Source organism: Tinamus guttatus, unplaced genomic scaffold (genome assembly GCF_059628265.1).
Source record: "Tinamus guttatus ecotype Peru unplaced genomic scaffold, ASM5962826v1 Tinamus_guttatus_pri_ptg000927l, whole genome shotgun sequence".
Lineage (NCBI taxonomy): Eukaryota > Metazoa > Chordata > Aves > Tinamiformes > Tinamidae > Tinamus > Tinamus guttatus.
In genome coordinates this window covers 207,415-227,793 of record NW_028289461.1, presented here as the reverse complement: position 1 = coordinate 227,793, position 20,379 = coordinate 207,415, and the positions used below count along the sequence as shown (strand labels likewise).

Sequence of the window (20,379 nt, the reverse complement as noted above, 5' to 3'; positions counted from 1 at the left end):
GTGTGTGGTGAGCAGGGCACGAGCGGGGTACAGGGTGCCTCGTGCGGTGGTGCGGGTGTGCGGGCCGTGCCGTGAAGAGGGCGCCTGCGGGTGCCGCTCTCGCGTACGGCCATACCACCCTGAAAACGCCCGATCTCGTCTGATCTCGGAAGCTAAGCAGGGTCGGGCCCGGTTAGTACTTGGATGGGAGACCGCCTGGGAATACCGGGTGCTGTAGGCTTTTGCCCGGGGCTGGCGGGGTCCTTTTGCAGGCCGCGGGGTGCGTGCGGCTGTGCGTGTGCTGCTGGTGCTGTGCCAAGGGCTTGCGAGGAGGCTGTGGGGGTAGTGCTTTGTGCGGAGGGTGTGCGGGCGTGTGGCGGAGCCAGGGCTGGTGCGCGGTGAGGCGTGGGGAGCGAGGGCTTGTGAGCGGAGCGTCGTGAGTGCGGCGCTGGCGTGCGCGTTGCGCGCGGCGTGGGGGGCGTTCTTGGAGGTGTTGTTGCGTAGTGAGCGTGCTAGGCGAGGTGGGGTGTTGCGTGGAGGGTGTTTGAGGGCGCGGGGCAAGAGTGGCGCGTGTGTTTGTGTGTGGTGAGCGGGGCACGAGCGCGGTACAGGGTGCCTCGTGCGGTAGCGCGGGTGTGCGGGCCGTGCCGTGAAGAGGGCGCCTGCGGGTGCCGCTCTCGCCTACGGCCATACCACCCTGAAAACGCCTGATCTCGTCTGATCTCGGAAGCTAAGCAGGGTCGGGCCCGGTTAGTACTTGGATGGGAGACCGCCTGGGAATACCGGGTGCTGTAGGCTTTTGCCCGGGGCTGGCGGGATCCTTTTGCAGGCCGCGGGGTGCGTGCGGCTGTGCGTGTGCTGCTGGTGCTGTGCCAAGGGCTTGCGAGGAGGCTGTGGGGGTAGTGCTTTGTGCGGAGGGTGTGCGGGCGTGTGGCGGAGCCAGGGCTGGTGCGCGGTGAGGCGTGGGGAGCGAGGGCTTGTGAGCGGAGCGTCGTGAGTGCGGCGCTGGCGTGCGCGTTGCGCGCGGCGTGGGGGGCGTTCTTGGAGGTGTTGTTGCGTAGTGAGCGTGCTAGGCGAGGTGGGGTGTTGCGTGGAGGGTGTTTGAGGGCGCGGGGCAAGAGTGGCGCGTGTGTTTGTGTGTGGTGAGCGGGGCACGAGCGCGGTACAGGGTGCCTCGTGCGGTAGCGCGGGTGTGCGGGCCGTGCCGTGAAGAGGGCGCCTGCGGGTGCCGCTCTCGCCTACGGCCATACCACCCTGAAAACGCCCGATCTCGTCTGATCTCGGAAGCTAAGCAGGGTCGGGCCCGGTTAGTACTTGGATGGGAGACCGCCTGGGAATACCGGGTGCTGTAGGCTTTTGCCCGGGGCTGGCGGGGTCCTTTTGCAGGCCGCGGGGTGCGTGCGGCTGTGCGTGTGCTGCTGGTGCTGTGCCAAGGGCTTGCGAGGAGGCTGTGGGGGTAGTGCTTTGTGCGGAGGGTGTGCGGGCGTGTGGCGGAGCCAGGGTTGGTGCGCGGTGAGGCGTGGGGAGCCAGGGCTTGTGAGCGGAGCGTCGTGAGTGCGGCGCTGCCGTGCGCGTTGCGCGCGGCGTGGGGGGCGTTCTTGGAGGTGTTGTTGCGTAGTGAGCGTGCTAGGCGAGGTGGGGTGTTGCGTGGAGAGTGTTTGAGGGCGCGGGGCAAGAGTGGCGCGTGTGTTTGTGTGTGGTGAGCGGGGCACGAGCGGGGTACAGGGTGCCTCGTGCGGTGGTGCGGGTGTGCGGGCCGTGCCGTGAAGAGGGCGCCTGCGGGTGCCGCTCTCGCCTACGGCCATACCACCCTGAAAACGCCCGATCTCGTCTGATCTTGGAAGCTAAGCAGGGTCGGGCCCGGTTAGTACTTGGATGGGAGACCACCTGGGAATACCGGGTGCTGTAGGCTTTTGCCCGGGGCTGGCGGGGTCCTTTTGCAGGCCGCAGGGTGCGTGCGGCTGTGCGTGTGCTGCTGGTGCTGTGCCAAGGGCTTGCGAGGAGGCTGTGGGGGTAGTGCTTTGTGCGGAGGGTGTGCGGGCGTGTGGCGGAGCCAGGGCTGGTGCGCGGTGAGGCGTGGGGAGCGAGGGCTTGTGAGCGGAGCGTCGTGAGTGCGGCGCTGGCGTGCGCGTTGCGCGCGGCGTGGGGGGCGTTCTTGGAGGTGTTGTTGCGTAGTGAGCGTGCTAGGCGAGGTGGGGTGTTGCGTGGAGGGTGTTTGAGGGTGCGGGGCAAGAGTGGCGCGTGTGTTTGTGTGTGGTGAGCAGGGCACGAGCGGGGTACAGGGTGCCTCGTGCGGTGGTGCGGGTGTGCGGGCCGTGCCGTGAAGAGGGCGCCTGCGGGTGCCGCTCTCGCGTACGGCCATACCACCCTGAAAACGCCCGATCTCGTCTGATCTCGGAAGCTAAGCAGGGTCGGGCCCGGTTAGTACTTGGATGGGAGACCGCCTGGGAATACCGGGTGCTGTAGGCTTTTGCCCGGGGCTGGCGGGGTCCTTTTGCAGGCCGCGGGGTGCGTGCGGCTGTGCGTGTGCTGCTGGTGCTGTGCCAAGGGCTTGCGAGGAGGCTGTGGGGGTAGTGCTTTGTGCGGAGGGTGTGCGGGCGTGTGGCGGAGCCAGGGCTGGTGCGCGGTGAGGCGTGGGGAGCGAGGGCTTGTGAGCGGAGCGTCGTGAGTGCGGCGCTGGCGTGCGCGTTGCGCGCGGCGTGGGGGGCGTTCTTGGAGGTGTTGTTGCGTAGTGAGCGTGCTAGGCGAGGTGGGGTGTTGCGTGGAGGGTGTTTGAGGGCGCGGGGCAAGAGTGGCGCGTGTGTTTGTGTGTGGTGAGCGGGGCACGAGCGCGGTACAGGGTGCCTCGTGCGGTAGCGCGGGTGTGCGGGCCGTGCCGTGAAGAGGGCGCCTGCGGGTGCCGCTCTCGCCTACGGCCATACCACCCTGAAAACGCCCGATCTCGTCTGATCTCGGAAGCTAAGCAGGGTCGGGCCCGGTTAGTACTTGGATGGGAGACCGCCTGGGAATACCGGGTGCTGTAGGCTTTTGCCCGGGGCTGGCGGGATCCTTTTGCAGGCCGCGGGGTGCGTGCGGCTGTGCGTGTGCTGCTGGTGCTGTGCCAAGGGCTTGCGAGGAGGCTGTGGGGGTAGTGCTTTGTGCGGAGGGTGTGCGGGCGTGTGGCGGAGCCAGGGCTGGTGCGCGGTGAGGCGTGGGGAGCGAGGGCTTGTGAGCGGAGCGTCGTGAGTGCGGCGCTGGCGTGCGCGTTGCGCGCGGCGTGGGGGGCGTTCTTGGAGGTGTTGTTGCGTAGTGAGCGTGCTAGGCGAGGTGGGGTGTTGCGTGGAGGGTGTTTGAGGGCGCGGGGCAAGAGTGGCGCGTGTGTTTGTGTGTGGTGAGCGGGGCACGAGCGCGGTACAGGGTGCCTCGTGCGGTAGCGCGGGTGTGCGGGCCGTGCCGTGAAGAGGGCGCCTGCGGGTGCCGCTCTCGCCTACGGCCATACCACCCTGAAAACGCCCGATCTCGTCTGATCTCGGAAGCTAAGCAGGGTCGGGCCCGGTTAGTACTTGGATGGGAGACCGCCTGGGAATACCGGGTGCTGTAGGCTTTTGCCCGGGGCTGGCGGGGTCCTTTTGCAGGCCGCGGGGTGCGTGCGGCTGTGCGTGTGCTGCTGGTGCTGTGCCAAGGGCTTGCGAGGAGGCTGTGGGGGTAGTGCTTTGTGCGGAGGGTGTGCGGGCGTGTGGCGGAGCCAGGGCTGGTGCGCGGTGAGGCGTGGGGAGCCAGGGCTTGTGAGCGGAGCGTCGTGAGTGCGGCGCTGCCGTGCGCGTTGCGCGCGGCGTGGGGGGCGTTCTTGGAGGTGTTGTTGCGTAGTGAGCGTGCTAGGCGAGGTGGGGTGTTGCGTGGAGAGTGTTTGAGGGCGCGGGGCAAGAGTGGCGCGTGTGTTTGTGTGTGGTGAGCGGGGCACGAGCGGGGTACAGGGTGCCTCGTGCGGTGGTGCGGGTGTGCGGGCCGTGCCGTGAAGAGGGCGCCTGCGGGTGCCGCTCTCGCCTACGGCCATACCACCCTGAAAACGCCCGATCTCGTCTGATCTTGGAAGCTAAGCAGGGTCGGGCCCGGTTAGTACTTGGATGGGAGACCACCTGGGAATACCGGGTGCTGTAGGCTTTTGCCCGGGGCTGGCGGGGTCCTTTTGCAGGCCGCAGGGTGCGTGCGGCTGTGCGTGTGCTGCTGGTGCTGTGCCAAGGGCTTGCGAGGAGGCTGTGGGGGTAGTGCTTTGTGCGGAGGGTGTGCGGGCGTGTGGCGGAGCCAGGGCTGGTGCGCGGTGAGGCGTGGGGAGCGAGGGCTTGTGAGCGGAGCGTCGTGAGTGCGGCGCTGGCGTGCGCGTTGCGCGCGGCGTGGGGGGCGTTCTTGGAGGTGTTGTTGCGTAGTGAGCGTGCTAGGCGAGGTGGGGTGTTGCGTGGAGGGTGTTTGAGGGCGCGGGGCAAGAGTGGCGCGTGTGTTTGTGTGTGGTGAGCGGGGCACCAGCGGGGTACAGGGTGCCTCGTGCGGTGGTGCGGGTGTGCGGGCCGTGCCGTGAAGAGGGCGCCTGCGGGTGCCGCTCTCGCCTATGGCCATACCACCCTGAAAACGCCCGATCTCGTCTGATCTCGGAAGCTAAGCAGGGTCGGGCCCGGTTAGTACTTGGATGGGAGACCGCCTGGGAATACCGGGTGCTGTAGGCTTTTGCCCGGGGCTGGCGGGGTCCTTTTGCAGGCCGCGGGGTGCGTGCGGCTGTGCGTGTGCTGCTGGTGCTGTGCCAAGGGCTTGCGAGGAGGCTGTGGGGGTAGTGCTTTGTGCGGAGGGTGTGCGGGCATGTGGCGGAGCCAGGGCTGGTGCGCGGTGAGGCGTGGGGAGCGAGGGCTTGTGAGCGGAGCGTCGTGAGTGCGGCGCTGCCGTGCGCGTTGCGCGCGGCGTGGGGGGCGTTCTTGGAGGTGTTGTTGCGTAGTGAGCGTGCTAGGCGAGGTGGGGTGTTGCGTGGAGGGTGTTTGAGGGCGCGGGGCAAGAGTGGCGCGTGTGTTTGTGTGTGGTGAGCGGGGCACGAGCGCGGTACAGGGTGCCTCGTGCGGTAGTGCGGGTGTGCGGGCCGTGCCGTGAAGAGGGCGCCTGCGGGTGCCGCTCTCGCCTACGGCCATACCACCCTGAAAACGCCCGATCTCGTCTGATCTCGGAAGCTAAGCAGGGTCGGGCCCGGTTAGTACTTGGATGGGAGACCGCCTGGGAATACCGGGTGCTGTAGGCTTTTGCCCGGGGCTGGCGGGGTCCTTTTGCAGGCCGCGGGGTGCGTGCGGCTGTGCGTGTGCTGCTGGTGCTGTGCCAAGGGCTTGCGAGGAGGCTGTGGGAGTAGTGCTTTGTGCGGAGGGTGTGCGGGCGTGTGGCGGAGCCAGGGCTGGTGCGCGGTGAGGCGTGGGGAGCGAGGGCTTGTGAGCGGAGCGTCGTGAGTGCGGCGCTGCCGTGCGCGTTGCGCGCGGCGTGGGGGGCGTTCTTGGAGGTGTTGTTGCGTAGTGAGCGTGCTAGGCGAGGTGGGGTGTTGCGTGGAGGGTGTTTGAGGGCGCGGGGCAAGAGTGGCGCGTGTGTTTGTGTGTGGTGAGCGGGGCACGAGCGCGGTACAGGGTGCCTCGTGCGGTAGTGCGGGTGTGCGGGCCGTGCCGTGAAGAGGGCGCCTGCGGGTGCCGCTCTCGCCTACGGCCATACCACCCTGAAAACGCCCGATCTCGTCTGATCTCGGAAGCTAAGCAGGGTCGGGCCCGGTTAGTACTTGGATGGGAGACCGCCCGGGAATACCGGGTGCTGTAGGCTTTTGCCCGGGGCTGGCGGGGTCCTTTTGCAGGCCGCGGGGTGCGTGCGGCTGTGCGTGTGCTGCTGGTGCTGTGCCAAGGGCTTGCGAGGAGGCTGTGGGGGTAGTGCTTTGTGCGGAGGGTGTGCGGGCGTGTGGCGGAGCCAGGGCTGGTGCGCGGTGAGGCGTGGGGAGCCAGGGCTTGTGAGCGGAGCGTCGTGAGTGCGGCGCTGCCGTGCGCGTTGCGCGCGGCGTGGGGGGCGTTCTTGGAGGTGTTGTTGCGTAGTGAGCGTGCTAGGCGAGGTGGGGTGTTGCGTGGAGGGTGTTTGAGGGCGCGGGGCAAGAGTGGCGCGTGTGTTTGTGTGTGGTGAGCGGGGCACGAGCGCGGTACAGGGTGCCTCGTGCAGTAGTGCGGGTGTGCGGGCCGTGCCGTGAAGAGGGCGCCTGCGGGTGCCGCTCTCGCCTACGGCCATACCACCCTGAAAACGCCCGATCTCGTCTGATCTCGGAAGCTAAGCAGGGTCGGGCCCGGTTAGTACTTGGATGGGAGACCGCCTGGGAATACCGGGTGCTGTAGGCTTTTGCCCGGGGCTGGCGGGGTCCTTTTGCAGGCCGCGGGGTGCGTGCGGCTGTGCGTGTGCTGCTGGTGCTGTGCCAAGGGCTTGCGAGGAGGCTGTGGGGGTAGTGCTTTGTGCGGAGGGTGTGCGGGCGTGTGGCGGAGCCAGGGCTGGTGCGCGGTGAGGCGTGGGGAGCCAGGGCTTGTGAGCGGAGCGTCGTGAGTGCGGCGCTGCCGTGCGCGTTGCGCGCGGCGTGGGGGGCGTTCTTGGAGGTGTTGTTGCGTAGTGAGCGTGCTAGGCGAGGTGGGGTGTTGCGTGGAGGGTGTTTGAGGGCGCGGGGCAAGAGTGGCGCGTGTGTTTGTGTGTGGTGAGCGGGGCACGAGCGCGGTACAGGGTGCCTCGTGCGGTAGCGCGGGTGTGCGGGCCGTGCCGTGAAGAGGGCGCCTGCGGGTGCCGCTCTCGCCTACGGCCATACCACCCTGAAAACGCCCGATCTCGTCTGATCTCGGAAGCTAAGCAGGGTCGGGCCCGGTTAGTACTTGGATGGGAGACCGCCCGGGAATACCGGGTGCTGTAGGCTTTTGCCCGGGGCTGGCGGGGTCCTTTTGCAGGCCGCGGGGTGCGTGCGGCTGTGCGTGTGCTGCTGGTGCTGTGCCAAGGGCTTGCGAGGAGGCTGTGGGGGTAGTGCTTTGTGCGGAGGGTGTGCGGGCGTGTGGCGGAGCCAGGGCTGGTGCGCGGTGAGGCGTGGGGAGCCAGGGCTTGTGAGCGGAGCGTCGTGAGTGCGGCGCTGCCGTGCGCGTTGCGCGCGGCGTGGGGGGCGTTCTTGGAGGTGTTGTTGCGTAGTGAGCGTGCTAGGCGAGGTGGGGTGTTGCGTGGAGGGTGTTTGAGGGCGCGGGGCAAGAGTGGCGCGTGTGTTTGTGTGTGGTGAGCGGGGCACGAGCGCGGTACAGGGTGCCTCGTGCGGTGGTGCGGGTGTGCGGGCCGTGCCGTGAAGAGGGCGCCTGCGGGTGCCGCTCTCGCCTACGGCCATACCACCCTGAAAACGCCCGATCTCGTCTGATCTCGGAAGCTAAGCAGGGTCGGGCCCGGTTAGTACTTGGATGGGAGACCGCCTGGGAATACCGGGTGCTGTAGGCTTTTGCCCGGGGCTGGCGGGGTCCTTTTGCAGGCCGCGGGGTGCGTGCGGCTGTGCGTGTGCTGCTGGTGCTGTGCCAAGGGCTTGCGAGGAGGCTGTGGGGGTAGTGCTTTGTGCGGAGGGTGTGCGGGCGTGTGGCGGAGCCAGGGCTGGTGCGCGGTGAGGCGTGGGGAGCCAGGGCTTGTGAGCGGAGCGTCGTGAGTGCGGCGCTGCCGTGCGCGTTGCGCGCGGCGTGGAGGGCGTTCTTGGAGGTGTTGTTGCGTAGTGAGCGTGCTAGGCGAGGTGGGGTGTTGCGTGGAGAGTGTTTGAGGGCGCGGGGCAAGAGTGGCGCGTGTGTTTGTGTGTGGTGAGCGGGGCACGAGCGCGGTACAGGGTGCCTCGTGCGGTGGTGCGGGTGTGCGGGCCGTGCCGTGAAGAGGGCGCCTGCGGGTGCTGCTCTCGCCTACGGCCATACCACCCTGAAAACGCCCGATCTCGTCTGATCTCGGAAGCTAAGCAGGGTCGGGCCCGGTTAGTACTTGCATGGGAGACCGCCTGGGAATACCGGGTGCTGTAGGCTTTTGCCCGGGGCTGGCGGGGTCCTTTTGCAGGCCGCGGGGTGCGTGCGGCTGTGCGTGTGCTGCTGGTGCTGTGCCAAGGGCTTGCGAGGAGGCTGTGGGGGTAGTGCTTTGTGCGGAGGGTGTGCGGGCGTGTGGCGGAGCCAGGGCTGGTGCGCGGTGAGGCGTGGGGAGCCAGGGCTTGTGAGCGGAGCGTCGTGAGTGCGGCGCTGCCGTGCGCGTTGCGCGCGGCGTGGGGGGCGTTCTTGGAGGTGTTGTTGCGTAGTGAGCGTGCTAGGCGAGGTGGGGTGTTGCGTGGAGGGTGTTTGAGGGCGCGGGGCAAGAGTGGCGCGTGTGTTTGTGTGTGGTGAGCGGGGCACGAGCGCGGTACAGGGTGCCTCGTGCGGTGGTGCGGGTGTGCGGGCCGTGCCGTGAAGAGGGCGCCTGCGGGTGCCGCTCTCGCCTACGGCCATACCACCCTGAAAACGCCCGATCTCGTCTGATCTCGGAAGCTAAGCAGGGTTGGGCCCGGTTAGTACTTGGATGGGAGACCGCCTGGGAATACCGGGTGCTGTAGGCTTTTGCCCGGGGCTGGCGGGGTCCTTTTGCAGGCCGCGGGGTGCGTGCGGCTGTGCGTGTGCTGCTGGTGCTGTGCCAAGGGCTTGCGAGGAGGCTGTGGGGGTAGTGCTTTGTGCGGAGGGTGTGCGGGCGTGTGGCGGAGCCAGGGCTGGTGCGCGGTGAGGCGTGGGGAGCCAGGGCTTGTGAGCGGAGCGTCGTGAGTGCGGCGCTGCCGTGCGCGTTGCGCGCGGCGTGGGGGGCGTTCTTGGAGGTGTTGTTGCGTAGTGAGCGTGCTAGGCGAGGTGGGGTGTTGCGTGGAGGGTGTTTGAGGGCGCGGGGCAAGAGTGGCGCGTGTGTTTGTGTGTGGTGAGCGGGGCACGAGCGCGGTACAGGGTGCCTCGTGCGGTAGTGCGGGTGTGCGGGCCGTGCCGTGAAGAGGGCGCCTGCGGGTGCTGCTCTCGCCTACGGCCATACCACCCTGAAAACGCCCGATCTCGTCTGATCTCGGAAGCTAAGCAGGGTCGGGCCCGGTTAGTACTTGGATGGGAGACCGCCTGGGAATACCGGGTGCTGTAGGCTTTTGCCCGGGGCTGGTGGGGTCCTTTTGCAGGCCGCGGGGTGCGTGCGGCTGTGCGTGTGCTGCTGGTGCTGTGCCAAGGGCTTGCGAGGAGGCTGTGGGGGTAGTGCTTTGTGCGGAGGGTGTGCGGGCGTGTGGCGGAGCCAGGGCTGGTGCGCGGTGAGGCGTGGGGAGCGAGGGCTTGTGAGCGGAGCGTCGTGAGTGCGGCGCTGCCGTGCGCGTTGCGCGCGGTGTGGGGGGCGTTCTTGGAGGTGTTGTTGCGTAGTGAGCGTGCTAGGCGAGGTGGGGTGTTGCGTGGAGAGTGTTTGAGGGCGCGGGGCAAGAGTGGCGCGTGTGTTTGTGTGTGGTGAGCGGGGCACGAGCGGGGTACAGGGTGCCTCGTGCGGTGGTGCGGGTGTGCGGGCCGTGCCGTGAAGAGGGCGCCTGCGGGTGCCGCTCTCGCCTACGGCCATACCACCCTGAAAACGCCCGATCTCGTCTGATCTCGGAAGCTAAGCAGGGTCGGGCCCGGTTAGTACTTGGATGGGAGACCGCCTGGGAATACCGGGTGCTGTAGGCTTTTGCCCGGGGCTGGCGGGGTCCTTTTGCAGGCCGCGGGGTGCGTGCGGCTGTGCGTGTGCTGCTGGTGCTGTGCCAAGGGCTTGCGAGGAGGCTGTGGGGGTAGTGCTTTGTGCGGAGGGTGTGCGGGCGTGTGGCGGAGCCAGGGCTGGTGCGCGGTGAGGCGTGGGGAGCCAGGGCTTGTGAGCGGAGCGTCGTGAGTGCGGCGCTGCCGTGCGCGTTGCGCGCGGCGTGGGGGGCGTTCTTGGAGGTGTTGTTGCGTAGTGAGCGTGCTAGGCGAGGTGGGGTGTTGCGTGGAGGGTGTTTGAGGGCGCGGGGCAAGAGTGGCGCGTGTGTTTGTGTGTGGTGAGCGGGGCACGAGCGCGGTACAGGGTGCCTCGCGCGGTAGCGCGGGTGTGCGGGCCGTGCCGTGAAGAGGGCGCCTGCGGGTGCCACTCTCGCCTACGGCCATACCACCCTGAAAACGCCCGATCTCGTCTGATCTCGGAAGCTAAGCAGGGTCGGGCCCGGTTAGTACTTGGATGGGAGACCGCCTGGGAATACCGGGTGCTGTAGGCTTTTGCCCGGGGCTGGCGGGGTCCTTTTGCAGGCCGCGGGGTGCGTGCGGCTGTGCGTGTGCTGCTGGTGCTGTGCCAAGGGCTTGCGAGGAGGCTGTGGGGGTAGTGCTTTGTGCGGAGGGTGTGCGGGCGTGTGGCGGAGCCAGGGCTGGTGCGCGGTGAGGCGTGGGGAGCGAGGGCTTGTGAGCGGAGCGTCGTGAGTGCGGCGCTGCCGGGCGCGTTGCGCGCGGCGTGGGGGGCGTTCTTGGAGGTGTTGTTGCGTAGTGAGCGTGCTAGGCGAGGTGGGGTGTTGCGTGGAGGGTGTTTGAGGGCGCGGGGCAAGAGTGGCGCGTGTGTTTGTGTGTGGTGAGCGGGGCACGAGCGGGGTACAGGGTGCCTCGTGCGGTGGTGCGGGTGTGCGGGCCGTGCCGTGAAGAGGGCGCCTGCGGGTGCCGCTCTCGCCTACGGCCATACCACCCTGAAAACGCCCGATCTCGTCTGATCTCGGAAGCTAATGCAGGGTCGGGCCCGGTTAGTACTTGGATGGGAGACCGCCTGGGAATACCGGGTGCTGTAGGCTTTTGCCCGGGGCTGGCGGGGTCCTTTTGCAGGCCGCGGGGTGCGTGCGGCTGTGCGTGTGCTGCTGGTGCTGTGCCAAGGGCTTGCGAGGAGGCTGTGGGGGTAGTGCTTTGTGCGGAGGGTGTGCGGGTGTGTGGCGGAGCCAGGGCTGGTGCGCGGTGAGGCGTGGGGAGCCAGGGCTTGTGAGCGGAGCGTCGTGAGTGCGGCGCTGCCGTGCGTGTTGCGCGCGGCGTGGGGGGCGTTCTTGGAGGTGTTGTTGCGTAGTGAGCGTGCTAGGCGAGGTGGGGTGTTGCGTGGAGGGTGTTTGAGGGCGCGGGGCAAGAGTGGCGCGTGTGTTTGTGTGTGGTGAGCGGGGCACGAGCGCGGTACAGGGTGCCTCGTGCGGTAGTGCGGGTGTGCGGGCCGTGCCGTGAAGAGGGCGCCTGCGGGTGCCGCTCTCGCCTACGGCCATACCACCCTGAAAACGCCCGATCTCGTCTGATCTCGGAAGCTAAGCAGGGTCGGGCCCGGTTAGTACTTGGATGGGAGACCGCCTGGGAATACCGGGTGCTGTAGGCTTTTGCCCGGGGCTGGCGGGGTCCTTTTGCAGGCCGCGGGGTGCGTGCGGCTGTGCGTGTGCTGCTGGTGCTGTGCCAAGGGCTTGCGAGGAGGCTGTGGGGGTAGTGCTTTGTGCGGAGGGTGTGCGGGCGTGTGGCGGAGCCAGGGCTGGTGCGCGGTGAGGCGTGGGGAGCGAGGGCTTGTGAGCGGAGCGTCGTGAGTGCGGCGCTGCCGTGCGCGTTGCGCGCGGCGTGGGGGGCGTTCTTGGAGGTGTTGTTGCGTAGTGAGCGTGCTAGGCGAGGTGGGGTGTTGCGTGGAGGGTGTTTGAGGGCGCGGGGCAAGAGTGGCACGTGTGTTTGTGTGTGGTGAGCGGGGCACGAGCGGGGTACAGGGTGCCTCGTGCGGTGGTGCGGGTGTGCGGGCCGTGCCGTGAAGAGGGCGCCTGCGGGTGCCGCTCTCGCCTACGGCCATACCACCCTGAAAACGCCCGATCTCGTCTGATCTTGGAAGCTAATGCAGGGTCGGGCCCGGTTAGTACTTGGATGGGAGACCGCCTGGGAATACCGGGTGCTGTAGGCTTTTGCCCGGGGCTGGCGGGGTCCTTTTGCAGGCCGCGGGGTGCGTGCGGCTGTGCGTGTGCTGCTGGTGCTGTGCCAAGGGCTTGCGAGGAGGCTGTGGGGGTAGTGCTTTGTGCGGAGGGTGTGCGGGCGTGTGGCGGAGCCAGGGCTGGTGCGCGGTGAGGCGTGGGGAGCCAGGGCTTGTGAGCGGAGCGTCGTGAGTGCGGCGCTGCCGTGCGTGTTGCGCGCGGCGTGGGGGGCGTTCTTGGAGGTGTTGTTGCGTAGTGAGCGTGCTAGGCGAGGTGGGGTGTTGCGTGGAGGGTGTTTGAGGGCGCGGGGCAAGAGTGGCGCGTGTGTTTGTGTGTGGTGAGCGGGGCACGAGCGCGGTACAGGGTGCCTCGTGCGGTAGTGCGGGTGTGCGGGCCGTGCCGTGAAGAGGGCGCCTGCGGGTGCCGCTCTCGCCTACGGCCATACCACCCTGAAAACGCCCGATCTCGTCTGATCTCGGAAGCTAAGCAGGGTCGGGCCCGGTTAGTACTTGGATGGGAGACCGCCTGGGAATACCGGGTGCTGCAGGCTTTTGCCCGGGGCTGGCGGGGTCCTTTTGCAGGCCGCGGGGTGCGTGCGGCTGTGCGTGTGCTGCTGGTGCTGTGCCAAGGGCTTGCGAGGAGGCTGTGGGGGTAGTGCTTTGTGCGGAGGGTGTGCGGGCGTGTGGCGGAGCCAGGGCTGGTGCGCGGTGAGGCGTGGGGAGCCAGGGCTTGTGAGCGGAGCGTCGTGAGTGCGGCGCTGCCGTGCGTGTTGCGCGCGGCGTGGGGGGCGTTCTTGGAGGTGTTGTTGCGTAGTGAGCGTGCTAGGCGAGGTGGGGTGTTGCGTGGAGGGTGTTTGAGGGCGCGGGGCAAGAGTGGCGCGTGTGTTTGTGTGTGGTGAGCGGGGCACGAGCGCGGTACAGGGTGCCTCGTGCGGTAGTGCGGGTGTGCGGGCCGTGCCGTGAAGAGGGCGCCTGCGGGTGCCGCTCTCGCCTACGGCCATACCACCCTGAAAACGCCCGATCTCGTCTGATCTCGGAAGCTAAGCAGGGTCGGGCCCGGTTAGTACTTGGATGGGAGACCGCCTGGGAATACCGGGTGCTGCAGGCTTTTGCCCGGGGCTGGCGGGGTCCTTTTGCAGGCCGCGGGGTGCGTGCGGCTGTGCGTGTGCTGCTGGTGCTGTGCCAAGGGCTTGCGAGGAGGCTGTGGGGGTAGTGCTTTGTGCGGAGGGTGTGCGGGCGTGTGGCGGAGCCAGGGCTGGTGCGCGGTGAGGCGTGGGGAGCCAGGGCTTGTGAGCGGAGCGTCGTGAGTGCGGCGCTGCTGTGCGCGTTGCGCGCGGCGTGGGGGGCGTTCTTGGAGGTGTTGTTGCGTAGTGAGCGTGCTAGGCGAGGTGGGGTGTTGCGTGGAGGGTGTTTGAGGGCGCGGGGCAAGAGTGGCGCGTGTGTTTGTGTGTGGTGAGCGGGGCACGAGCGTGGTACAGGGTTCCTCGTGCGGTGGTGCGGGTGTGCGGGCCGTGCCGTGAAGAGGGCGCCTGCGGGTGCCGCTCTCGCCTACGGCCATACCACCCTGAAAACGCCCGATCTCGTCTGATCTCGGAAGCTAAGCAGGGTCGGGCCCGGTTAGTACTTGGATGGGAGACCGCCTGGGAATACTGGGTGCTGTAGGCTTTTGCCCGGGGCTGGCGGGGTCCTTTTGCAGGCCGCGGGGTGCGTGCGGCTGTGCGTGTGCTGCTGGTGCTGTGCCAAGGGCTTGCGAGGAGGCTGTGGGGGTAGTGCTTTGTGCGGAGGGTGTGCGGGCGTGTGGCGGAGCCAGGGCTGGTGCGCGGTGAGGCGTGGGGAGCGAGGGCTTGTGAGCGGAGCGTCCTGAGTGTGGCACCGGTGTACTCTTTGTGTATGGCACGGGGGGTGTGGGTGTTGTTTTCTTATTTTTTTTCTTTTTTCTTCATTTATATCACTTTTTGCATTTATTTTTAACTCTTTCCCTTCCTTGTAACATCAGTGCAGTATCACCTTGTCCATTTCTTTTGTTTTTTTTTTTGTCCTGTATCTTTTTACTGAGGTGGATATCGCTTCTCCATCCTGCAGTGTTCTTTCCCTCCGTAATCCTATGTGAAGATCCCATGGTTTTCCACACGGGGCCGTGTCATGTTCTGCAGGGCCCACTGCAGGATTCCCTCCCAGGAGCCCTGTGGGCATCACCGAGGGTCTGTGTTATACCTCAGCGTGGTCCCTGCTCTTCCAGCCATCTTGCTGCGTGGTGGTGCCCTGCCATGCCCCCTTGGTTCCATACCTCTCCCAGCAGCGTGTCCAGCTCTTCCTTGCCCAGAGCCATGTCCCCACTGGGCTCGTCACCTCCCTATGGGCAGAGGCTCATGGTCACTAGTGGTTTCAGTCCTCCAGCTGATTTCCCTATGGGCCACCTTTCTTCTCCCCCAGTCCTTCTACTGCAGCTGTCCACAGCACTTGGACACATGGGGCACTACCCTCATTCCCAGGCACAACCAGGATGCTCCAGTTGTGCTGCACCTTTCATCTGATGACACCTTTGCCTACACCCAGCAGCACCCACCCCTTCCTGCCCTGCCGAGGACTGGGGTGGTCGCAGCTCGTCTTCCCTCCTGCTGTCCTGATACAGCTGTAATTCCTTCCTTCTCCAGGTGGTGGGGAGCTGCGCCCTTGCTGGGCACGGTCATTTCCCCATCCCGGAGCAAAACTTTAGCAGTACTCACCTTCCCTGCTGGTGGCGCGTTGTCTGCAGTGACTGTAGCTCCCTCCAGGTGAGTCATGTCTGAGCTACCACTGCAGGACTTGCACAGCAGGAGCCCCCTGCAACAGGTGGGGAGGGCAAAAGAAGTCAGACTCCATCCAGGGACCCTCCAGTAGCGTGTGTATTGTGTGCAGCTGTTTCACGCATCCAGTGAGCCAAGGATAGCAGCACCAAGGCTCAGCCATAGCCTTGGCCTCAGAGGACTCACCCTGTGGAGCGGCCCGTGCCACCGTGCACGGGGAAGCGGCAGTAGGGGTGGAAAGCTGCCAGGCAGCGGCCGCAGTAGTTCACGTTACCTCCAGCCCCACAGATGCTGCACGCGGTGCTTGGCACCAGCTCCTGAGGTGGGGAGCGGAGCTGCCTCTGCCCTGAGGGCTCGTGACCAGGGCTGGCTGAGCCCCGAGGTGGGAGGCCCAGCCTGGCAGGTACCTGGGTGCTGGCCAGCAGCTCCAGCTGCGCCGCAGGGTCCTGGTGCACGTGGGGCTGGGTGTTGCAGGAGCAGCACTGCCATGTCCCGCTGTGGGGGCACAACAGGGCCATGAGGGGTGCCAGGGCTGTGCCAACCGTGGGGGCGCAACTATGGAGGGGTCATGCAAGGCGCACCTGGGCACCTCAGTGAGTGGGGGCACGAGGCAGCCCAGGTGGAAAGCCTTGGGGCAGCCGTCGCAGCAGATGAGCTCGCCACCGTCGCCACACACCGCGCACTCATCCTCATTCTGCTGGTGCGCGGAGAGAGGGTGGAAGTGCAGGCCATGATGGTCATTGTAGCTGCTACCATCATGGCCATAGCTGTGTGCATTTGCTGGGGGGCTGCTCTCACCTGATGCAGGGCTGGGAGTCGGGCACAGGCAGCGGGCAGGGGGAGCTGAGCCTGGGCCTGGGGGCCACCGCCACTCTGCGGGGAGGGGACACGAGCAGAGGGCCCAGGCAGGGATGGGGGCTGCATAGTGGGGGCCGCCTTGGGCCGGGCTGTGGGCTTTGGGACGCGGCTCTTGCTCCCTGCCCCGTGGCGCTGCGCTGGAATGCCGCCCTCAGCAGCGATGCGAGGTGAGCGCCGGCTCTCGACGCTCTCCGGCCTCCTCTGCGCCCTGGCCTTGGCTGGGGGCCCTGCGGGGGGATGGGGTGGGGGTCACAGTTGGGCCCCACAGTGTGGCAGCGAAGAGAAGGGGCGGCGCTTTGTACCAGGGCTGGTAGGTCGCCTTGGCGAGGCCCGAGGCCCGTCCCCTTCCTCGTGGGGCTTCCTCTTGCCCTGGGACTGGTGGCCTGGCGGGCTGGGGGGCGGCTGCCCAGTGCGGTGCTGCTGCTGCCCTGGGTCAGCATCTGCAAAGGACGGGGAGCGCACAGGGAGCCAGCAGCGGGGCCACCCTGCTGCCCGTGGCCGCCTGGGCCAGCCGCCTACCTGGGGGGAAGTGCTGGCGGATGGGTTGGAGGCCGGCGTAGCACTGCAGGTTGTAGTCCTTGAAGAGGACGGCCCAGAAGTCACGGACAGTGCCAGCGTCGCGGCCCAGCAACCAGGTGAGCAGGGCGTGCAGCGCCCGGTGGCAGCCCTCCCGCTCCGTCCGGCTCAGCGTCTCCTGCCAGTCACTGCTATCAGCCCATCTGGGGGTCCCCATGGCACCGCCGCTGCCAGGCGCCTCACCTTGAACATGTGCTCGGTGACGATGTCGTGATCGGCCAGGCCGTGCAGCAGCGGGAAGACATCATCCACAGCCATGGCGATCTCGGTGCGGTGCCGCTTCAGCAGGTGCCGCAGGTCCCCATCGGCCAGTGCCCTGGCCATTGTGCCTGGCTCTGACTCTGGCTGCTGTGGCCCTTTAATAGAGGCTGGTTGCTAATTGCTTTCACCTGCCCTGGCCCCTGAAACCAGGAACCTTGTTAAGCTCCTTAGGTGCTGCTTGCTACTGCACTAACGGCTATGCAGCTAAGGGCTGTATAACTGGAGCCACCCTGCCCCAAAACTTGTGGACTTTCCACCTCTCTCATCCAGAAACTTGGCCATGGGAGCTGGCATCCTGCTCGTCCTGCCAGAGCTGCGGCTGAGCGGAACCTGGCCAGCCAAGAGGGAGGAGGAGGTGAGGCAGCCCCATGGAGTCTGTGGGATGCAAGCAGGGGTCTGAGGGCTGAGCAGCACCCATGGCTTTGCCACAGCTGGTTCCCAAGGAGGAAGGGAAGGAAAGTCCCACCCTGGTGCACCTGCACACAGCTGCCCCATGCTGCATGAAAATCATCAGCAAACAGTCATCCCGGTGCTGAAATCCCCTGTGGTGAGCCCTGCCCTGCCACTGCTAGGGGAGGATGGGGGGGATGGTGACGATGGCCCCAGGTAGCAAACCAGGTGCCACGGGAAGGGCTCAGCCATGGAAAACATGGAGCTGGCGCAGAAACAATACATTAATTAATAATAATAATAATAAATGCCTCCAATTGTTCCTGAGTGCATATTTGCTTGTCAAGATCAGTGCCAGGGCCAAAGCTGCTCTAGGAGCACTGGAGGAGCAGCCGTGTGCCCCTTCCCCCCCACCAGGAGCGTCTCCTCTGAAGGGCCACAGCGCTTAAACACGTCACCCCCTGTCCCCCAGGCGCCGCGCAGGACGAGTGGAGCGTGTTGGCGGCCCCTGCTCGTTAAATGAGGACGGTGGCACCGGCGCTGCGGGTGCTGCGCTGCCCTGCGCCCTGCTTGGCGGCAGCGCCAGCAGCAGGAGGAGGGAAGGGGAGGAGGAAGCAGCTCGGGGCGCTGCTGCTCGCGGCTGCTGTTTGATTCGATAGCGGCCCTGACGCTGCAACGCTTTCCCTGCCGGAAGGGCTGACCTTGCCCGTGCTTGTCTGCCTTCCTCTCGCTCCCCTTTAGCCTGTTCCACCGCTCTGAGCACAGGGCCGCTCGTGGCTCGGCTGAGGCCTGGCCCCGGCCCAGCTCCCAGGGCACTTTGCTCCTTGGGCGTGACGGGACTTGTCTTAATGCCCAACTGCACGACCGCTTCTGCACCTCAAGCGGCGGGCAGAGTTCGTGTTCCTCATCCGGCCCCTTCAGCACAGCAATTACCTGCTTGTTTTGCACCTTCTCTTTTATGTAATGCCAGGCGTAAGGCCGAGCAGCACCCGTGCCTCACAGGTGAAGAGCTAGAGTGAGGGGGCAGATGAGCTGCGTCTTGCCGCAGCGCCACGCATAGAGGAGGGCCTGGGGCCTGCAAAGCCAGCCCTGCCCTGCAGGAAGGGGGGTAAACGCTGCCCTGGGCTGGCACCACGGGGGAGCAGGGGGAGCAGCAGCCCCGCTAGGGTTTTGGGGTGCTGTTTTGAGCAAAAGGCTCAAAGCAGACACCATGCTTGATGCCGTGTGCTCTTCCCCAGATGCCTTGCTTGCCTTTTCCACGTTTCTTCTCCCTGACCTTCTCCCAACACCCCCTCTTCTCCTTTCCAGGCAGGCAGGAGCTGAGGCAGTTGCCCACATCTCCACAGCAGCAACGGGAAACCTCGTCGCAAAGCTGATTTTGAACCGTTCTGGGGACGTCTTCTAGAAAAGATTGCTTCTGGGGCACTGTGCGGGGCTCTGTCATAGGCTGAGGAGAGCTGGAAGGAGAGGGTATGAGACTGCCTTAATGCTTCTAGCTCTGCTGCGCACGGGCATCCTGGATGACTGCTTACAGCCTGGATAAAACAGAGATTGGAAAATAAGAATGCAAATATTTTACACCAGATCCCTTCTTTAGATTCTTTCCCCTGGGAATGCAAACGCCCAAACACATCCCTGAATCAGAGTTGGGCAAGAGGGAGGGAGCCAACTGGCCTGACACTGCTGTTGGGAAGGGGTGTCGGGCCCCCCAGCCTTGAATCCTGAACACCAAACCCTCAAACCCTCTGTTTCACCCTCTGCCCTTACCTTTAGTGTGTGTTTTTTTTTTTTTTTTTTTTTTTTTTGGTAAAAAGGCCTAAATGTGAAGCCTAAATTCTCACCTTGGGCTCCGGTTCCTGGAACCTTTCCTTCCATTGCAGAGTCCTGATAGATGCACATCCACTTCACAGCTGCTCCTGCAAGAGCACCGAGGCAAGAGCTGAAGTAGGGAATATTTATTTTTTGCTTCAGTTTCCTCTTTACTCCCCCAGCAGAAAGAAAAGAAGAAACAAAAGCGAGGAGGTATGTTATATTAATTTATTTGGGACACACCAAAAAAGGAAAGTCAACAACTGTTAACGTACAAAAGTACAGAGTCCTGGGACAAGTTTTACTCTCCTGATTAAAAAGGCACCATGGTCCCAAAGAAGAATAATCAGAATACATCATTTAGAAATTTTCCCTCTTTTGCAGCTGAAATGAAGCCAGGTTGTGGCTCCATCCACAGTCATAAAAACCTGTTTGGAAAAAACAAAAAACCCAACTACTAAACCAAGCATGATTTAAATGCAATGAACACCGCTCAGCCTGTACAGGATGGCAGAAAAGAAAGCCACAGCCTAAAAAGACGGCTGTATTTTTCCTTAAAGCAACACAGGTAACAAAGCAGTAAGGGCCGAGCGGAGGAGGACGTCCGACTCCCCAGCTCGGGCCTTTCTGCGGGACACGTTGCTGCTGGAGGAAACAGCCAGGCTGAGCGGGGGCTGCTGCCCGAAGTGCGGTCGCCTGTGGCATGCAGGAAGTCACATCCGACCACCTGAAATTCCCTGAATAAAGCGCAAGACAGCCGCGTTAAGCGAGTCGATCCCGGCGGATTTGCTTTGTGCAGTAGCATTTATGCTGCAGGCTGTATCTGTAATATGAAGGGGGGGGGGTTACAGCAGTTATTAAAAACACAAAACTCTACTTCTGCGAGGTCGGAGCTTGGCTATATTCCCTGCTGAGACGGAGCTGCTGGTGTGGAAGCCCAGTGAGAGGCTCGAGCCCAGCACCTCAGGGCTGGAAGGCAAATAGTTCACACGTGACATCGCTTGCACAAGGGAGCCAGAGCAGCACGTCAGAGAGAGGAGGAGGAGAGGAGGCCGAAGGGCCCTGCAGATCGTGCATACGGGTTATCACACCTGCAGTGATGCAGTATGTGCTAAATATTTTGGAGCAACTTACCCTGGAGAGCTTCTCAGTGCCACACACCGTGGATCCCAGCAATCGCTTAGGAGCAAGTGTGCTGGGAAGCTGCCATTTCGCTCAAGGCTGGACGGATCCGTCCTTGGAGGAGGGACACACAGAGACAACGTGGGAATCTGCCTTCCTGCGGCCTCCTGCTTCGCCTCAGCCTGCAGGGCAGCTACTTTGCGTTTCATTCCTCCCTTGGCATAGGACGACAAAGCGGTCCACAAAGTGATTCATTAAAGCTACAGGAGCTGTTGAACTTATTTGTACATGCATTTATTGTCAAAGGGAGCAAAAGACAGAGAATGAAACAGCACAAGTTAATGTCAGTAAAATGATACGCAGGGTGTTTAGAGCGGAGGAACAGGGAGCAGCTGAGATACTGGAGTGGGGAAAACAACGTCCACACTGGAAGGTAAATCTGAAAACTAGGCAAGTTTGAGCTGCTTCTGCCAGAGCGCTTCTCTGGACACTCAGAGACTTGCTTACTCATTTTGAGCATATTTTGGCGAGGTTTGGGAAGTTCACCAGAGAGATCTCCAGCAGCGGGTTTCACAGGGAGTTCAAGCCTCTCATCTTTAAAAACCAGTAAAGCAATTTAACTAAAAACAGCAGCTGCCTTCATGCTGCGTGT

At 64.8% G+C, this 20,379-nt stretch overlaps 1 protein-coding gene and 25 non-coding genes across 26 annotated transcripts; 25 read left to right on the top strand and 1 right to left on the bottom strand.

Moving 5' to 3' along the window:
- Window positions 1–101: 101 nt before the first annotated feature.
- Window positions 102–220, top strand: LOC148591103 (5S ribosomal RNA). The gene has a single exon (XR_015914141.1). It is a non-coding gene; the product is annotated as a 5S ribosomal RNA (ribosomal RNA).
- Window positions 221–658: 438 nt separating this feature from the next.
- On the top strand, window positions 659–777 carry LOC148591102 (5S ribosomal RNA). The gene has a single exon (XR_015914123.1). It is a non-coding gene; the product is annotated as a 5S ribosomal RNA (ribosomal RNA).
- Window positions 778–1,215: 438 nt separating this feature from the next.
- LOC148591101 (5S ribosomal RNA) lies at window positions 1,216–1,334 on the top strand. The gene has a single exon (XR_015914157.1). It is a non-coding gene; the product is annotated as a 5S ribosomal RNA (ribosomal RNA).
- Window positions 1,335–1,772: 438 nt separating this feature from the next.
- Window positions 1,773–1,891, top strand: LOC148591100 (5S ribosomal RNA). Its single transcript, XR_015914128.1, has one exon. It is a non-coding gene; the product is annotated as a 5S ribosomal RNA (ribosomal RNA).
- Window positions 1,892–2,329: 438 nt separating this feature from the next.
- On the top strand, window positions 2,330–2,448 carry LOC148591099 (5S ribosomal RNA). The gene has a single exon (XR_015914140.1). It is a non-coding gene; the product is annotated as a 5S ribosomal RNA (ribosomal RNA).
- Window positions 2,449–2,886: 438 nt separating this feature from the next.
- Window positions 2,887–3,005, top strand: LOC148591098 (5S ribosomal RNA). Its single transcript, XR_015914156.1, has one exon. It is a non-coding gene; the product is annotated as a 5S ribosomal RNA (ribosomal RNA).
- A 438-nt stretch (window positions 3,006–3,443) lies between these two features.
- Window positions 3,444–3,562, top strand: LOC148591097 (5S ribosomal RNA). The gene has a single exon (XR_015914155.1). It is a non-coding gene; the product is annotated as a 5S ribosomal RNA (ribosomal RNA).
- A 438-nt stretch (window positions 3,563–4,000) lies between these two features.
- LOC148591096 (5S ribosomal RNA) lies at window positions 4,001–4,119 on the top strand. The gene has a single exon (XR_015914127.1). It is a non-coding gene; the product is annotated as a 5S ribosomal RNA (ribosomal RNA).
- A 438-nt stretch (window positions 4,120–4,557) lies between these two features.
- LOC148591095 (5S ribosomal RNA) lies at window positions 4,558–4,676 on the top strand. Its single transcript, XR_015914117.1, has one exon. It is a non-coding gene; the product is annotated as a 5S ribosomal RNA (ribosomal RNA).
- A 438-nt stretch (window positions 4,677–5,114) lies between these two features.
- LOC148591094 (5S ribosomal RNA) lies at window positions 5,115–5,233 on the top strand. The gene has a single exon (XR_015914154.1). It is a non-coding gene; the product is annotated as a 5S ribosomal RNA (ribosomal RNA).
- A 438-nt stretch (window positions 5,234–5,671) lies between these two features.
- LOC148591093 (5S ribosomal RNA) lies at window positions 5,672–5,790 on the top strand. Its single transcript, XR_015914120.1, has one exon. It is a non-coding gene; the product is annotated as a 5S ribosomal RNA (ribosomal RNA).
- A 438-nt stretch (window positions 5,791–6,228) lies between these two features.
- LOC148591092 (5S ribosomal RNA) lies at window positions 6,229–6,347 on the top strand. Its single transcript, XR_015914153.1, has one exon. It is a non-coding gene; the product is annotated as a 5S ribosomal RNA (ribosomal RNA).
- Window positions 6,348–6,785: 438 nt separating this feature from the next.
- Window positions 6,786–6,904, top strand: LOC148591091 (5S ribosomal RNA). Its single transcript, XR_015914119.1, has one exon. It is a non-coding gene; the product is annotated as a 5S ribosomal RNA (ribosomal RNA).
- A 438-nt stretch (window positions 6,905–7,342) lies between these two features.
- On the top strand, window positions 7,343–7,461 carry LOC148591090 (5S ribosomal RNA). Its single transcript, XR_015914148.1, has one exon. It is a non-coding gene; the product is annotated as a 5S ribosomal RNA (ribosomal RNA).
- A 438-nt stretch (window positions 7,462–7,899) lies between these two features.
- Window positions 7,900–8,018, top strand: LOC148591089 (5S ribosomal RNA). Its single transcript, XR_015914122.1, has one exon. It is a non-coding gene; the product is annotated as a 5S ribosomal RNA (ribosomal RNA).
- A 438-nt stretch (window positions 8,019–8,456) lies between these two features.
- LOC148591088 (5S ribosomal RNA) lies at window positions 8,457–8,575 on the top strand. The gene has a single exon (XR_015914109.1). It is a non-coding gene; the product is annotated as a 5S ribosomal RNA (ribosomal RNA).
- Window positions 8,576–9,013: 438 nt separating this feature from the next.
- On the top strand, window positions 9,014–9,132 carry LOC148591087 (5S ribosomal RNA). Its single transcript, XR_015914137.1, has one exon. It is a non-coding gene; the product is annotated as a 5S ribosomal RNA (ribosomal RNA).
- Window positions 9,133–9,570: 438 nt separating this feature from the next.
- LOC148591086 (5S ribosomal RNA) lies at window positions 9,571–9,689 on the top strand. Its single transcript, XR_015914126.1, has one exon. It is a non-coding gene; the product is annotated as a 5S ribosomal RNA (ribosomal RNA).
- A 438-nt stretch (window positions 9,690–10,127) lies between these two features.
- Window positions 10,128–10,246, top strand: LOC148591085 (5S ribosomal RNA). Its single transcript, XR_015914115.1, has one exon. It is a non-coding gene; the product is annotated as a 5S ribosomal RNA (ribosomal RNA).
- Window positions 10,247–10,684: 438 nt separating this feature from the next.
- On the top strand, window positions 10,685–10,804 carry LOC148591084 (5S ribosomal RNA). The gene has a single exon (XR_015914149.1). It is a non-coding gene; the product is annotated as a 5S ribosomal RNA (ribosomal RNA).
- A 438-nt stretch (window positions 10,805–11,242) lies between these two features.
- On the top strand, window positions 11,243–11,361 carry LOC148591083 (5S ribosomal RNA). The gene has a single exon (XR_015914192.1). It is a non-coding gene; the product is annotated as a 5S ribosomal RNA (ribosomal RNA).
- A 438-nt stretch (window positions 11,362–11,799) lies between these two features.
- Window positions 11,800–11,919, top strand: LOC148591082 (5S ribosomal RNA). The gene has a single exon (XR_015914150.1). It is a non-coding gene; the product is annotated as a 5S ribosomal RNA (ribosomal RNA).
- Window positions 11,920–12,357: 438 nt separating this feature from the next.
- LOC148591081 (5S ribosomal RNA) lies at window positions 12,358–12,476 on the top strand. Its single transcript, XR_015914139.1, has one exon. It is a non-coding gene; the product is annotated as a 5S ribosomal RNA (ribosomal RNA).
- A 438-nt stretch (window positions 12,477–12,914) lies between these two features.
- Window positions 12,915–13,033, top strand: LOC148591080 (5S ribosomal RNA). Its single transcript, XR_015914138.1, has one exon. It is a non-coding gene; the product is annotated as a 5S ribosomal RNA (ribosomal RNA).
- Window positions 13,034–13,471: 438 nt separating this feature from the next.
- LOC148591079 (5S ribosomal RNA) lies at window positions 13,472–13,590 on the top strand. Its single transcript, XR_015914121.1, has one exon. It is a non-coding gene; the product is annotated as a 5S ribosomal RNA (ribosomal RNA).
- A 437-nt stretch (window positions 13,591–14,027) lies between these two features.
- On the bottom strand, window positions 14,028–16,469 carry AIRE (autoimmune regulator). Its single transcript, XM_088538099.1, has 10 exons — window positions 16,329–16,469; window positions 16,089–16,263; window positions 15,872–16,009; window positions 15,510–15,796; window positions 15,293–15,408; window positions 15,149–15,206; window positions 14,898–15,052; window positions 14,652–14,748; window positions 14,213–14,278; window positions 14,028–14,108 (listed from the first exon to the last, which is right to left on the bottom strand). Exons 1-10 carry the CDS (start codon window positions 16,467–16,469, stop codon window positions 14,028–14,030), a joined length of 1,314 nt encoding a protein of 437 aa, XP_088394225.1.
- Between the last annotated feature and the right edge of the window lie 3,910 nt (window positions 16,470–20,379).